Source organism: Hydra vulgaris, chromosome 08, assembly GCF_038396675.1.
Source record: "Hydra vulgaris chromosome 08, alternate assembly HydraT2T_AEP".
Classification (NCBI taxonomy): domain Eukaryota; kingdom Metazoa; phylum Cnidaria; class Hydrozoa; order Anthoathecata; family Hydridae; genus Hydra; species Hydra vulgaris.
In genome coordinates, this window is record NC_088927.1 from 65,861,590 (window position 1) to 65,878,132 (window position 16,543).

At 28.4% G+C, this 16,543-nt stretch overlaps 1 protein-coding gene across 2 annotated transcripts in view; it reads left to right on the plus strand.

The window, feature by feature from the left end:
* The window catches only part of LOC136084073 (uncharacterized), a 185,511-nt gene that overhangs the window by 27,477 nt on the left and 141,491 nt on the right, over positions 1 to 16,543 (plus strand). For both annotated transcript variants that reach the window (XM_065804189.1, XM_065804190.1), the window contains exons 3-6: positions 4,799 to 5,167; positions 10,064 to 10,387; positions 14,032 to 14,198; positions 14,817 to 14,928. In XM_065804189.1, the coding sequence (XP_065660261.1) occupies positions 4,799 to 5,167; positions 10,064 to 10,387; positions 14,032 to 14,198; positions 14,817 to 14,928 (972 nt within the window). The remainder of the gene's footprint in view (positions 1 to 4,798; positions 5,168 to 10,063; positions 10,388 to 14,031; positions 14,199 to 14,816; positions 14,929 to 16,543) is intronic.

The window sequence follows — 16,543 nt, forward strand, 5'->3', positions numbered from 1 at the left end:
TTGGCATTGTAAAGTTACAAGTTAAATAATTTTTGGCTTCACCATAAAATAGATGATTCTGTTTAGGTCCCATAATGCTCTAAAAATAATTTTAATAATCATATCAATTATTTTATTGAATCAACTTTAATGATTATTACACTTTTTTTTTTGAAAAAGCTGTATTACATGCAACAGAAAAAAAAATCACTTGAATCTTATAAATATATAGAATAAATATATAGCATAGTTTTTTTTTTGTGTGTGTAAACCATGTTTTGAATACTTTAAAAAAATCACCAATATTTTTGATAAAGTTTCATTCTTCTAAAATAACAACTTTTTAATGAATAAAAAAGTTCAAATATACAAAATGCTCATAATCGTGAATCCCCCCATCCCCCCACAACCTCCAACAGTAGAATAATTGGTACCTTTCTTGCGTGCAAAAATAGAGTATGAGCGTGTCATTATTTTTAAATGAAATTTGGCTGATACATAGAAAATAGTTATATAAAATTGACTGAAAAGTTAGAAAAAAAACCCGTCATGCCTTCAATGTCAATTCACTTCCAGAACAAGAACGAAGTTTTCAGTAGCAATGAAATCACTAAAAACATTAGTAACTGCAAAAAAAAAAACAAATTTCAATAAACTTACAACACTCTACTTTTAAAATATTATCAAAGTCAATATTAGGTTCTAAAAAAAAGACGAGAAAAACCCATCCTTATGACACCTACTTCGAGCACGCGGTGAAAAAATGGTCACAGATTATATCTTTAAAATCGGTGCCGTAAATCGCAGATACGCACGTACCTATATAATAATATCAGTCGTGATATAAAAACAATGTAGGGTAAATACGCCAATTAACGGCCATTAACCATTTACTGGCCACTTTTAAAAGCTTTTCTCATAAAAAACTATGACACGACTTGTCCTATATTATTATTTAAACTCAATGACTTCATTAAAACTTTGTAAATATCGCAATTTCAGGAAAGTTCTAGAAGGTTTTAGTCGCTAAAACTAAATGTCAAAAACATTATAAAAAATGTAACAATTTTACGCTTTGTTTTCTTAAATACATACTTTTGAATCTTTTTTTTGTGCGTTGCAAGTATTTGTGCCAGTTCATTCAGGAAGGAAAAAAAAGATAAATATCTTATGTACACTTTGAAACAAAAGTATTTAGTTGATGTTTCACAGATAATGTTTTAACTGAATTAGATTAATCCTTTTCCAATAAACCATTTACTGGCCGGTTAATTAATCCATTTACTGGCCATGGCCAATAAATGGTATCAGATATAAAATTTTTTAGTTTCGTATTTTTATATAGGATTTTCTCACACTTGGTTATTAATCATGTGTGAGAAAAGTTAAGTTAAGATATTACCAAAATCCACATTTAAAATAATTTCTGATTTTCTGAGTTCATTCTACTTTTAAAGTTACTTTCTGAGTTAATTCTACTTTTAAAGTTACTTTAAAAGTAAAATGCTCAATCATTTTAAAGTTAGTTTTATAATCATTTTAAAGTTACTAATTTTAAAGTTACTTTAAAAGTAGAATGAACTCATAAAGTTTTAGTTAATTATAATTATAGTTAATTATGTTCTGATAATGTTGATTCAATAAAAATACACCATTAAAGTAAATATATAATTTTCCTAAAAGTATTTTATGAATGTATGTTTTTATTTTTTATTTTTAATTAATAATAATTTTATATGAAACCAGTTATTTCAACAAGGATAATAAAAAAACGCATGCTATGGACTGAGAATAACATGAAACTAGCAGTACATGCAGTTGCATCAGGTATATCTCAACGGAAAGCAAGTGTATCATATAAAGTTCCGCAATCGACTCTGCAAACCATAATCTCTAGAAAGTCCAAAATAGGGCGAAACCAGGGAAAAAGCCAATGCTAGGTGATCTTGAAGAAAAACTAATTGATTATGCTGGCAATCGTGCTCAAATGGGAATCGGTTTTGGGAAAAAAACATTTATCACTTATGCTGCTAAGCTTGCTAAAAAACATAACATAAGTTTTAAAAATGGTCGACCTAGTGAAAAGTGATGGCAACTACTTAAAAAGAGACATAGTTGTGTTAGTCTTCATTGTCCAGAAGCTACGGCTTCTAAACGACACTTGTGCATGATTTAGATATTATCTAAACCGAAGTTTCCGAAAAAGTAAAGTTTTCTCTACGGTCCGAATTAAACGTAATTTTGAGACCATAACAAAACAACAACAAAAAGACGTCCGTCGACAAAACAGGTCGAAAGCTAGTCAAAAAGAATCGCGCATATAAGTTTATATGAATCCTAAAATGAAAAAACAATCACACACGATAACCACATATACATAACATACAAACCTGTATTTAACATTCCAACCACATACTATATATTAAAAGAAAATATTATGTAAATAAGAATGAGTTCAAACAAAGATAGTTTATCTTATAAAAGAACAAAAAGCATGCAAACGATGTAAAAAGGCTATATATGCATAAGGGTGTATAGGTGTAATGTGTAAGTCCGTGCTGTTTATGTCGTTTATGTCAGTAGAGTTTTGTGTTGTTAGTAACCAGCGTACAAGATTTATCTCTTAACTACACCAAGCCAGCCCAGTCATACTCTAGAAAACCATGATGGATTAAACACCTATGCATGAATTTATAACTGACTTATGACTAAAACGTTTGTCTGACGGGATAAACTAGTTATAAGTGCTGATCCTCATCGAAACGCCAGTAATAATAGACGCGACTCTGAGGAGATGTTTATTACTTAATCACTACACAAATTATGTTTACACATTGGCATTAATGTTTTTTTCCATTCTGAAGCCTCTCATTGCTGGATGCATACTTTTTATATTTGTAGTCAATTTTTTGTTTTTTTTATTTTTTATTTGGTGACATATTTTTTGTATATCTTCATTAATATTAGTGTTTGGAAAACAATTTAGTGTTTATTATTATTGTTAGTGCTGTTTAGGGGCATTGTCTGTCTTAATTACATTTTAAATATTCCTCTATTAATCTTTATTTTTTGTCTTGACAATTGTCAAAATATGCTTTGTTCGAAAAATAATCCTCCTTTATTCTAATGTACTTCATTTCTTCCCTCAGGCGTTCACTGCTCGTGTGTGACCATTCGGCAAATTTTATATGTCAGAATTAATATATAATTCTGTTTAGAATTCAATAAATACGGATTAATACAATAAATACAATATAATAATACAATAAATTATACCTGATGACGCTGATCAAGATAGATCAGCGAAATATCGAAATAATTATATATTATTAAAAAATATATATATATTTAAAAAAAAGTTTATACGCAGCCATATTTATTGAATTCTACCCATATTTTAACGTACAACAAGAAAATGACTTTCAAAGATTATAATTCTGTATAATATGCCAAATATATATATATGCCAAAGTTTTTAAATAAACTTTGTGTTATCTCATTCATTCATTATCTCCATGTAAGCTCATCCACTTTTATCTTTTTTGTTATAAGTCTGGTTTTTTTTAATAGTTATAGTTCTTCTTTTTATTATAATTATTTTTTGGTCACTATTTATATTAATACTTTTTGTTGTTTGTTTGTTTTTTGCTTTATTTGTTTATTTTATTAAGTATCACTCCAATGACTAGTTTTTAACTATACGAGTGACACCGAACCTAATTTTTGATTTATTTAAAACTATAAATAAATCTGTAATTTTTTCAATTTTCTAGTTAAATAAATGTATAGGCCCCCAATAATTTTTTTAAAAATATGTTTTTTATAAGAAACCTATTCTAAAATATATAGAATGACTATATCTATAGCATTTATTTTCTAGAGATAATCTGGGAAAACCTTACATTTTCTCAACACTGCATTTTATAGCAAAAAATGAAGTATTTATTGTAATACACGTGAGGTTTTTACACATCACAATTCGATTGTCAAATCGAATGTTATAATCAACATTTTTTAAAAAATGTTGATAATAACATTATTTTAAAAACGTTATTATCAATTTATTAAAAAAGGGCGGTTGATCCTACCCGATGACCCCCGCACTGTTCAGGCATATATATATGATTTAATCTTCAATTTTAAATATTTTTGAATAGCAACATATACTCATCTATACTCAAGTTTACATCTTCTTGGATTATCTTTTACTACTGACCTTTAATGGTAATCATAAGTTTGATCTATTGCAATGTTAGCCTTCGCTAAGGTTAGCTCTCTTTATCATGCAAACCATTTTCTTCACTAGGCAGATCTCTACCACAGAAGACATTTAAATACTTAAGGAAAATAATAATATTTTGTTTAAAAGATTGTTGCCACATGCCAAACCCTCAGTCAATGTAGTGGCACTCCTTTGCAGCAGTATATTTAAAGGTAGTTATGTGTGTACTTAAGCCCCCAGGAGCAGGCTGTCTTAGTGTGACATCAGAGATGTTATCTGAACTCACATTCATAGTTATATATATATATATATATATATATATATATATATATATATATATATATATATATATATATATATATATATATATTTATATACTTTTTTTTTTTAATTTGTCTTTGCTTGTATCACTCTTATAAGTATATATTATTTGTATAGTTATATATAAGTATGCTATTTATATTGCTATTAAAAACTTTCATTCTATAGCACAATTTTAAATTGTAATCAAGTTATACTCTATTTACATTATATCTGAATTTACTTAATGGCTAAAGAGAAGGATATTTATTATAATTTATTTTCATTTTTTTAAAGTTTTTTCAGGTTGTATTAATGGCGACTCTGCAAATCTGCAATTAACAGCTAGTGGTTATCATGTAAAATCAAATATTTCATGTATCAGTGTTTGCAATTCATATACTCCACCAATTTTCAGTGATGCCTTCTTTCTTGAAGGGCAGCTTTGTTTCTGCAGAAATGCTTCACTTCCACCTTTACAAATATCAACAACTGATACCTGTGTTACAAGTACATGTTTAAATAGCGATAGTACTTTAGATTGCAATTTGACCAATTTTGCATTTTTCAAACTCTCATTAGGAATAATTGAATGGAACATAATTTTTAATCCCGCTATTGTGTTTGTGGATAAAGAAGTTGAAATACAAACAAATATATCAAAAGGTATAAAAAACTTTTAGTTATTTTTTATTAATTAGTAATGATAAGTTAAGTCTCATTAGTTTTTATTTATTAGTAATGATAAATTATTTTACATATTAAAAAAATACATAACATTATAATGGTTTGGTTGCAAATGTTCATTATTTTTACATAACCAAGGAGTAACATTTTTACGTTGCAGGAGGTTACCCTTTTATGCAGCTGTTGCATATCAAATTACGTTTGTTTGTATGTAAATAAAATACATTTGCATAGCGAAATGTAGCATTGTGACTTGTAGAAACACATGGTATTTTATCAATAGATGAATATAATAATTCTTTTAATCAAATATAATATTTGTATAATATATAGGGAAGAATGGTGTACCTTGGTGTACCTATTTTCAAATTTTGATATAATATATAAAAAAAATACTTAAAATTCTATACAATTTGATTTTACATAAGCCTAATTGAAGCTAATAAAGAATCTAACTGGTTGAAATTTAAAACTTTTAAAAGGATTAAAATTAAAAACATACACAAGAAATAATAATGATTTTTAAGAAAATAATAATGCAATATGGCTTCCACATTCAAGCAATCAAAGTTTAATTCTAAATGGTACTTTTTTAGCTGTTGTGCCGAACTTCCTGGGACAGAGGGATGTGGCAACTCAAAGGGCACCTCTGATATGTCCAAGCCATACAAAGTTTTTCATTCTCTTGTAAACCTTTGTGAGTTCGTGTCTTTTTTAAAATACTTTATTTATAAAAATCTGTCAGTAACCTCATGGACCTCTGCTGCAAGGTATTTTACAGCACGATTGCCTTGAATTTTTGTTAATATAAAAAATCCAAGTTTGATTTTTTCAAAACTTGTATCTTCCAAAACTTGAAAGTCAACTTCTAAATGAGGCTTAGTAAGAAAGTTCATCTCAATTTTTTTCTAATTCTGAATCTAGCTCCAAATCAAAGCTTATCCTTTTTTTCAAAACAGGTTTCAAAAACCGGTTTTGAAAAAAAATTTTCTTAGTAGTTTTGCCCTTTTTTTTTATGTCAGTTTGAAGTTTTATTGGAACGGAAGTTAGAGTAAGAATGCATGATTTTTTCATAGGGCGACCCTTTCTAGTTAATTATTGAGCTTTTGGGTAGGGAAGAATTATTTCAGGAGACAATGTTATTGTTTATCTGGTTTTCAAAAAAAACAGAACTACAGTCAGTCATGCCAGTTATTCATTAGGATGTATATACAGACCAAATGAAATAGTTGATTGTTAGATCGAAATAACTTTATCAATGAACAAATTTCAATTCAATTAGTAAGTTGTTATCCAATGTGGATTGGTTAATGTGTTTTAATGGCAAATCAGTCCAGAAAATGTATAATATATTTATATTTTACATGAATATGGCCTATTAATTATACATTGCAGTTAAAAAGTTAAATATTAATAAAAAACGATCTTGAAAAATTAATAATATTAAATAAAACCCTTAGATTTTGCAACTGTTCCTTATGATGGACAGTTTTATCTCTCGTGAATGAATACAAAAAAAAAATTTAAAAGATATTCAAAACCGAATCAAGAAAAGCTAGACAAAATTATGAAAAATAGTGATATTGGATAAAAAAAATCCAAAGTTAATTTACAAATACGTGAATAGCCAACAACAGATCAATAATTAGATTAAAGCATTACATAATAAAAATGGTTTAGTGACAAATGACCCAAATCAAATTTATAAATTTACCAAATTAGTAAATTTACTAAGTAATAAGTTTCAAGAGAATGGTTTTAATTTGCGAGCATTTGCTAGGTGCAAATGCTGGCAAATTAAAATCAATAAAAATTTGGATTTTGATGTAATCTCATACAAAGATATTCTTAATAGATTAAAAAATTTAAATGCAAAGAAGTTGCGTGGAGCAGATCTTATTAAACTTTTAATCTTAAAGGTTCAATAAGATCTGCACATATATTTACTGTTTCCATTGAGTTTAGTAAACTACCTGTTCAGTGGAAATCAGCCAATATTAGTCCTCAATTTAAAAAAGGAAGTAAACTATTGCCATTAAGTTATCGTCTAATTTCACTAACTTATATAACTTGTATATAATTCTAAAAGGGGTTGTGGGAGATTTAATTATGAATTTCCTAAATGCAAATAATCTTCTTTTGAAAAATTAATTTGGCTTTGTTTTAAAAAGATTTTGTTCAACCAACCTTATTGAGACATAAGACGCAATCTTGTATTATTTACCTCACAATATACCTGTAGTTGTAATTTCCTTAGTTTTGCAAAGGCATTTCATTTGGTAATCCATAAAAGACTACTGATAAAACTTAAATATTATGGGAATTCTAGTACATTGTTAAAATGGATTGCAGCATTTCTAAAAAATAGAAGACAAAGAGTTATCATGACAGAAATTGTCTCATCTTGAAAGGATATATTTAGCAGTGTGCCGCAGGGCTCTGTAATTGGTCCTTTACTATATTTTATTTATATTAATGATTTGCCTAAGAACATTGTAAATATTTAAAGATGTATGCATATGATTAAAAAGTATTATCAAGGGTTGATTGTGAAGCAAGTGTTAACCTATTGCAAAATGACCTAAATAAAGCTGTCAACTCGTCTAACAAATGTCTATTGAAGTTTAATTTTGAGAAGTGTTTAATAATCCACTTTCGTAAGAATAACCCCAAAAAAATTTATTTTATGCAAAATATACCTTTAAGTACCACTGCCGCTGAAAAAAATCTGGATGTAGTATTTACCTTTAACTTAAAATGAAAAAATCAAATAACTCTTTGTGCTAGTAAAGCAAATAAAGTTTTGGGTATGCTGAGGAATACATTTTTAAACAGTAAATTACTAAAATTATATAAACAACTTTTGTTAATTAAATTCACTCCATCTGTGTGGTCTTCATGTCTTAAAAATAAAATTAATCTTATAGAAAAGATACATGATTGTGCTACAGGATGAATATTTCCATTGAATGTTATAAAAAAAGATTAGATAAAATGGGTCTCACTACTTTAGTTGTAAGTTGGATTCGGGTGACTTGATTCACATGTACAAGCTATTCAATGGAATTGAAAAAGTAGTTTAAATTTTGTTAAGAAATTATCAATCAGTAAGAAGTCATCAAATGATATTTAATAGCAAAATAACTACTTTGTTGCCTCAGCATTATTTTTTAACAGAGCATCTTTTTCCTGAATCGACTTTTTACTGATGTCATTAATGCTATTTCTGTGAACTCTTTTAAAGCTAAACTTGACATGGATTTTAAATAATATAACATGTAAATGCTGAATAATGATATAGTAATAATATACTAAGTGTACTTAGTACACTCACCAAATTATAAGCCACAGCTCAAATATATTACTATTAATATATTACTATATATATACAGTTACGGAAAAAATCTGGACAAACTAATTTTAGATATAATTCCATATTAAATGAACAAAACCTCGTACTGTTGTATATATTTTTGTAGATCTCAATAAGCTCTAAGTGTACCATTAAAATTTACTACACTAGGTAGCTGTTTCTTTTGGTAAGTAAAACTAAAATGACTTCAGAAAAAAGTATATGGACAATTACTTCCTGCTAATTTTTGATCAAGAAAAGTAAAATTCATTAAAATCATAGTTTCTATTTTTGTAACATTTAGAATCTATTGATGACCATTACCGTGGTGAAAAGTAAAGAATTAACAGAAGTTATCAAGAAAGAGATTGAACTGCTCTCAAAAGAATGCAAAACAGTTCTGGAAATAGTACAGCAGGTCGGCATGCCCAAATCACCTGTTCAAGATACTTTGTGGAGAATTAAAAAGCATGGGGTACTCAAAAGTTTGCCAAGATCTGAGTGAAATTAAAAACAACTCCAAGAAATGATCAAAATATCCTCGCTTTGGTTGAAAATTCTGTGAGACCAAATGCAACAGATATTGCAAAGCAAGTCAGAGATATTGAGTTTGTCAATATAAGTCTTTGAACTGTTAGAAACAGGCTGCATGAACATGATATACATTGTAGAGCATTTGCCAAAAAACCGTTACTTACCAACCGACATATTGCAAAGAGGCTTGCATTTGCAAAGAAGTATCAAAACTGGACCATTAATGATCAGAATAATATATTATGTTTGGACAAAATAATAATATGCCTTAATGGTTCTGAAGGTAGGCAATGGATGTGGAGTAGACCAGGTGAATTAATGCACCAGCATGTTAAACAGACAATAAAGCATGAAATGTGTATCATGGCCTGAGCATGCCTCAGTTGGAATGGTGTGGGGCATATTTATGTTATAGAGAATACATTGACTTTCTTTAAGTATGTTAGAATTCTTTCAAACCATATGATACCATCTGCTCAAGAGATATTTGATGGAGAATTCATATTCTAGCAAGATGGTGATTTCAAACATATGGCAAAAAATACCAAAGCCTGGCTCCAAGGCAAAAATATTGAGGTGTTAGATAAGCCAGCATGAAGTCCAGACTTGAATCCTATAGAAAATCTATAAAAAGTAGTCAAGGAAGAAATTAGTAAGCTTATATTGACAAAAAAAAGACAAAATCATCGAGTCAATGCCTAAGAGAATTGACGAAGTATTAACTAATAAAGACAATGGACTAAATATGAAGAAATAAATGACAAACAAGAAACAAATATTTTGTCTTGATGTTTTTTTTCACAGTCATTTTAGTTTTTCTTATCAAAAGAGACATTTACCTAGTGTAGTAAATTTTGATGGTACACTTAGATAGAGCTTGTCGAGAGCTACAAAAATATATATAACAGTATGTATAAAGTGTATATAGATGTATATAAACATTGTAATGTATATAAAAAATTTGTGTAAAATAATTTATTTGAATTTAGGTGATGCTTCAAATGCATTTGTGATACCATTGTCTAATGATTTACCTTTATTATTTCAAAATTATGTCACCAGTACAATAGTTAAGACACAGTTTTATTTGCCTGGATTACAGATTTGGTCTCAAACAATTGGAAATGCTTATGCAGGTCCATTCAATGCAACTACTTGGATTCAAGTAGATGAAGATGTTGGTAGAGTTTTTGTGATTCCCTCAACAGTTCAAGTCAATGGCTTCTACGATTTTTTTTTGGTAATCACGCAAGGCACAAATATAAGTGTAAAAATATCACTTCCAATGAATAAAATCTTGAACTATACTGCAGGTATTTTCATTAAATTAAAGTAAGTTATCATTTCTAAAAAAGCAATGAGTCGGTTTTTAAAGCTTTTAAACCTTTTTTTTTAAGTTTTAGTACTTTTTTTTTTAAATAATTTTTTACAAGTAATAAAATTTGTCATAAATGTTAGCAAGAATAACAATACTTAATAGTAGTTGTAATTCAGAATCTTTTTGAAGTCATAGTAGCAGCCATTTTGGGATGCTGTAGTCTATTTTAAGTAAAATCAAATATTTGTTAAAAATTTATTTGCTACTATAACAACAGGAAATACATATTTATTCACATTATTATGTGTATATACATACTTGTTAAAGTGTTTATGTTGCTATAGTTATAACTATAATTGTTGTTACAGCAATTATAGTTTGATTAGCAATAACTCCAATAATCACATACATTGGTCTGTGCAAAATACGTATTTATTACTTGTTTGTTGTGAAATTAGATTTGAATCCCCTGACTATTCTTTTATGCATTTTTTTTTTGTAATACACTAAATCATCTTTTTCATTTTTTCTCTATTGTTTTTTTTTTTTTTTAAGATTGCATTTTTTAACTTTATTTCTGATCAAATTATCTAAGCTTCTACCTTTATATCCATACTCTCTAATTTTGTTATTAATGATTTTTTATATTCATCACACTGAATGGTATGTCTTTTTTTATTATACCCATGACTTTGCTGACATTAAAGTTAAAAATTTAGGTTTTTCTCAATCGTTTATCTAAGTTGTGTTTATGACTTTTATTCCAGACAACCCAAATTACTTATCTATGCTCCTTATATTTGTATTTATCTCTGACCCTAGTTTGCAATTAATTTTTTTATAATCTTTTCTTTCACTTGACCAGTACTTTTTATCAAGTTTTTTGTTGTCAAATTTGATTAATAAAACTGACATTTCTTTGCAAATTCAGCTACTAGATTGCTTGCAAGTTTGTTTAAAAAGTCATTTTTTTTCCCTTTTTTTATTATGGAAATTGGCCACTAGCTTGCAGGTTCATATTAAATTTTTTTTCTTAATACTACTGCAATATTGTCGCAAAATGAGTTTAATTGAAAAATTAACTCTATTGGGTAAGTATATTATGGAATCTAGTTATTTAATATTAACTAAATTAAATATTACAATTTTAAAATTATTTGAAATTAACTTATTTCTTTCTTTCTTGACATTTTTATAAATGAATTAAAAAATGTTTAATTTTCTTTTATTATTATTTCTTAAATTTGTAATTGCAACTTTGCAACTAATAATACATTTTTATTTTTAAAAAGTTAGTGATTAATAAGTAAAAAATGTAACTCATTGCAAAAATAAAAACTGTATTTAATTACTTTACCAGCGATTATTTTAAGTTTCCAAATACTATTTGGTAAAAAATATATATCGTTGTGTTTTCACTTGCTTAATGAAAAGTTAAACCTACATTAAAAATATTTTTTAACTTCGTTTTTAATATTTTTCATTCTTTTTTCTTTTCTTTTTTCTAGTAGAAATATTGGTGCAATAATGATGCAATGTTAGGGTAGATGTTATATTGCAATGATGCAATAATGATGCAATATTGGGTATCCTGTCCAGTATCAGACAAGATATGTGATATTAAGTCAATAATGGTAAACAATATTGCTCCAACATTGGCAAGTATTAGCATGTTAATGTTGCTCCAATATTGTTTGTCTAATATTAGAATGGCATATCAATATTGGCCATTATTGATACACCAATATAATTGCCCATTAGCTTGTTAATATTGACATTTTCACATAGTTTTAAATATATTAATAATTTTTAAAAAATGTATTTATAATTTTAGCTCAGCTTAAGCTAATCCAAATCCAAATTTTTTTGTACAAGACAATGAAGTCGTTGGTGACTTATTGACTGACCGATGCTATGCTTATCACATCTTTTGGGGTATAATCACAGGGAACATAGATAATGATAAGGCCTTTTTAGAAGTTGGAACTATAAACAATTCTTGTTGGCTAGCATTAGCACACAGAATTCTGTCACTTAGTGAATGTAGTTTAGCAAGTTTAGCACATTAGTGTATTCATAGTGTATTTTTTTAAAAATTTCATGCGCATTTAGTTGCATTAATATCTTTTTTAAGATAAGGGCACCAGGTGGTGATATAATATTCTATGTGTGGGCGTTATGGTTTTTTAATAATCATAAAATTGCTTAGAAACTTGAAGGCTGCAATTTTTTTAAAAAGATATGAACCCGTAATGACTAATGTGAAATATTATTTTTATAGTATTTACCATGCTAAAGAACTTCAATGATTAAATAAATCATTATGCAGAACCAAAAAAAAAAAAAAAAAAAAAAAAAAAAATTGAAAAACAACTTTTTGTAGGTTAGCCATTTTTTAACATAAACAATTAAATCACAAAAGCAAACAAGACAAATCTCTTAAGTTTGGAAGATAAGTTTGTTGAGTATTTTAATTGATGTTTAAGTTAAAACATGTACATAAGTATGGTTATGGAAATAAATAATGCGTACATTGTAATAAAAAATGTACATATTATTTATTACAAAATCACCTCTCCATTCTCCAACACAAAATTTTTCATAACATTAAAAACAAAAAACTTTAAATTTTTTTTGTATCTAATGAAGCAGGAAAGAAAGGAGGGGAGTCTAACCACATATGTATTTGCTGTCTTTAACTCCCCCTCTCTTGTATGCATTTGTACATTTTTGGATAACATTTTCCCCCAATACCTGTGTACCACTTTATGGAAGACCCCTATCTAGTTAATCTTTGATCCAGTAAAAAATAAAAATAAAAATCTTCCTTGAGGTAACATATCAACTTCGATCACTGTGAATTGATTTAATGGCATCACCAGCAGAAAAGTTACAGCTATTTTAACTTGATCATCTTTAATTTGATATCTTTTTATCTTGTTATTTAATTTGGAATTTTTTTTTAGGAAAGTTGATTCATTGTAGAATAACACAACTTTTTCATGAGCATTTTATCTTTTTATAAGTTTCAGTGAAACCTTATTGTGTTGGCCTTTGCCTCATCCACTACCTGATAAACACTATATAAGACAGAATTGTTTCTGATTATAGAACAATGATCCTGAATGTCCAGCAGTCTCAAAAGGCGTTCTTAATAGGATGGAAGAGTGTTTATGGAAAATCTCTAAATTGGATAACCAAGAATTTTTATGTATCTTTTCTAATGTATAAGGCTGCGATTGTGTTTTGTTGGATTTTCATTTTGGATTTTCATTCTTTGTTTCTGAGGATGAATTACAACTGAGTTTGTTTTTAGTTATGAGGCTGTTAAAACTGATATAGTTGATTAACTTCAGCCCAATAATGCTTGTGTAGGTACTTGTCAGCATTGGAGAGGGTTACCCTTCAATATTTTATCCAAGTACCCAGAGAACCACCAGAATAATCCAAGTTGGGTCAGAGTCAGGGTTAGGGTTAGGGCCAGAATCCTCGTCCCCAGGAAAACCGCTGGATTAGAGAAATAACTAGTACTCTGATCTATAAATTTGCACAAATTATATATTCATATTATTACATATATTACCTAATAGTATATATGATATATTATTTTTTTATGTTCTTTAAACAAATTTCATTTAGATCTTCTTAGACTGTCATACGGGTTCAATGTGTCTTTGTTAAACACTACTACAACAAAGTTTTGCAAACTTTCAGATGGTTATGTTTTAAAACAAGTGGTTTTAACTTCTGGTCATTTTACAAAGTTAATAGTTAAAGCTTCTACTAAAGGTTCTTTGAAAATTGATGTAAGACTTTATGTAAAAGTTTTTAATTTAAAAAAAGTAACTCATTTAAGACTTTATGTAAATGTTTAAACCAATAGTTAATTTAAAAAATCAATAAATAAGAAACAAACAAGCAAATAGCTTTTACAAGTTTATTAACATTTGTTAACAGAGGCAAACTAAATTTTACATATAAAAAAATGTATATACACATACACACACGCGCATATATATACATACATGCATATATATGCGTGTGTGTGTATTTATATATATACATATATATGTATTTATATATATGTACGTATATATATGAGTGTGTGTGTGTGTGTTTATGTGCTTATATATATAAATAATACACTAATATATGTGTGTCTATGTATGTATATATATATGTATATATATACACACACATACACACACACATACCCACACACACACATACACATACCCATACACACACACACACACACACACACTTGCTAAAAAAATACTAAAAAAAGGTCACACTTTTTATTTGTGATGATCCATAAGATTCTTTTTTTAGTAGAATAACAATTACTAGCTTTGTTTTTCATGAAAATGTTAAATGTATTCTATTAATTGATTGTTTACATCATTATTTTATATAAACTTTAGATTTTGAGACCATTACTTAATAGCTCTGCAGATTTTTGTCCCTTTGAATTGGATTGTACAACTGCTTCTTTATCAAATGAATCTGTAACAATCACAGCTGTTGTTGTTAAAAGTAAGTTTGTTAAAAATGAAATTTTAAATTTTTTAAGTATCATGCAGCCCTTGGATCAGCATTTGGCAATGCCGACTATAATAATCTGACATTTTTTGAAGCTTTTTTAGGCTAGGGTTATAAATCTAAAATTCATTAGCCATCATCCAAAAAATTTGTTGAATCTTATTTTATTATTTTTATTAAAATTTAGTTATTTGTAATAAATCTCAGTTTAATGGTTTTGAAGCTGGCTGGTAGTAAGGTTTCCCGAACTCTGTGGTAGCTCTCAGAGAGGCTGATTCCATCAACAGCTGCAAACTATCAGAGTATTAACTGTGTCATGTTGCACATGCATGGTGTCCCTGTTAATGCTTTTTGTACGCATTATCGAGGCCATATAAGGAGCCCTGTTACGACTTAGGGTTAATTAACAGGACTGAGGAAATTGCATAGCGCATTGCTTAGGAGGCTGTGCTTTATCTATGAATGAGTCAAGTTCTCTTTAAACTTAAATCATGGCAAAAGTAACCCAAAATATTAAAGATAAAAAGCCATCCTCATCACCTAACTATTTTAATATATCTTTTACAAATATTTGTGGTCTGCAAAGCAACCTTCCATTAGTTGAATCTTACCTCTTTCAAAATTCACCAGACTTGCTTGCTCTTAGTGAGACTAACTTAAATTCTGCCATTCCTTTTTCTGATCTCAGTGTTAATGGGTACTATCCTTTGAATCACAAAGACTGCAATAAACACATGCTTGGCTTGGAGGTATAATTACGCATCAATCCACCTATTTGTTGTGAAATCAGGTTCAAATCCTTTGACCATTCTTTTATGTGCTTTTGCCTAAAACCTCTTCACTCTATCGCTTTTCTCTTTGTTCTTTATCATTCTCCTTCTTCCCAAGACTGCACTCTTTTAGATTTAATTTCTGATCAAATTGACCATGCTCTTTCTCTTTACCCCTCTGCCAATATTTTTGTTATTGGTGACTTAAATGCTCATCACACTGAATGGCTTGGCTCTAATGCCACTGACCCTGCTGGCACTAAAGCCTATAACTTCTGCATTTCTCAATCTCTTAAATTGATAGTTAACTTTAAGACTGGTTTTCCTGACAACCCTAATCATCTAGCTTCACTTCTTGATTTATGTCTTTTCTCTGATCCTAGCTTGTCTTCAGTCTCTCCTTTTTCTCCTTTAGGTGGTTCTGACCATGCAATGATCTCCTTAAACTTTTCATCTCACACTTCCTTTTCGCACTTACCCTATTATTACACTACTTACTACTACCCTAAAAGTAACTGGGATTCTTTTCGCAATTTTCTTTTTGACGATCCTTGAACTGATATCTTTTCCCTATCAACTGAAAAATGCACCACTTACTTAACCTCCTATATATAGGCAGGAATGGAAGCTTTTATTCATTCTCGTCCGTTCCAAGTCAAGCCTCATTCTGCTCCATGGTTTTCAACCTCTTGTGCAGCTGCTATATCTAATCATAATCATTTTTTTCATCTTTTTCAAAAGAACAACTCTCTTGAGAACAAACAGCTATTTATTATTGCAAAAAATTGATGTAAAAATTGGTGCTGTAAGGTGCTAAGCTCCATTATTTTCAGTTCACT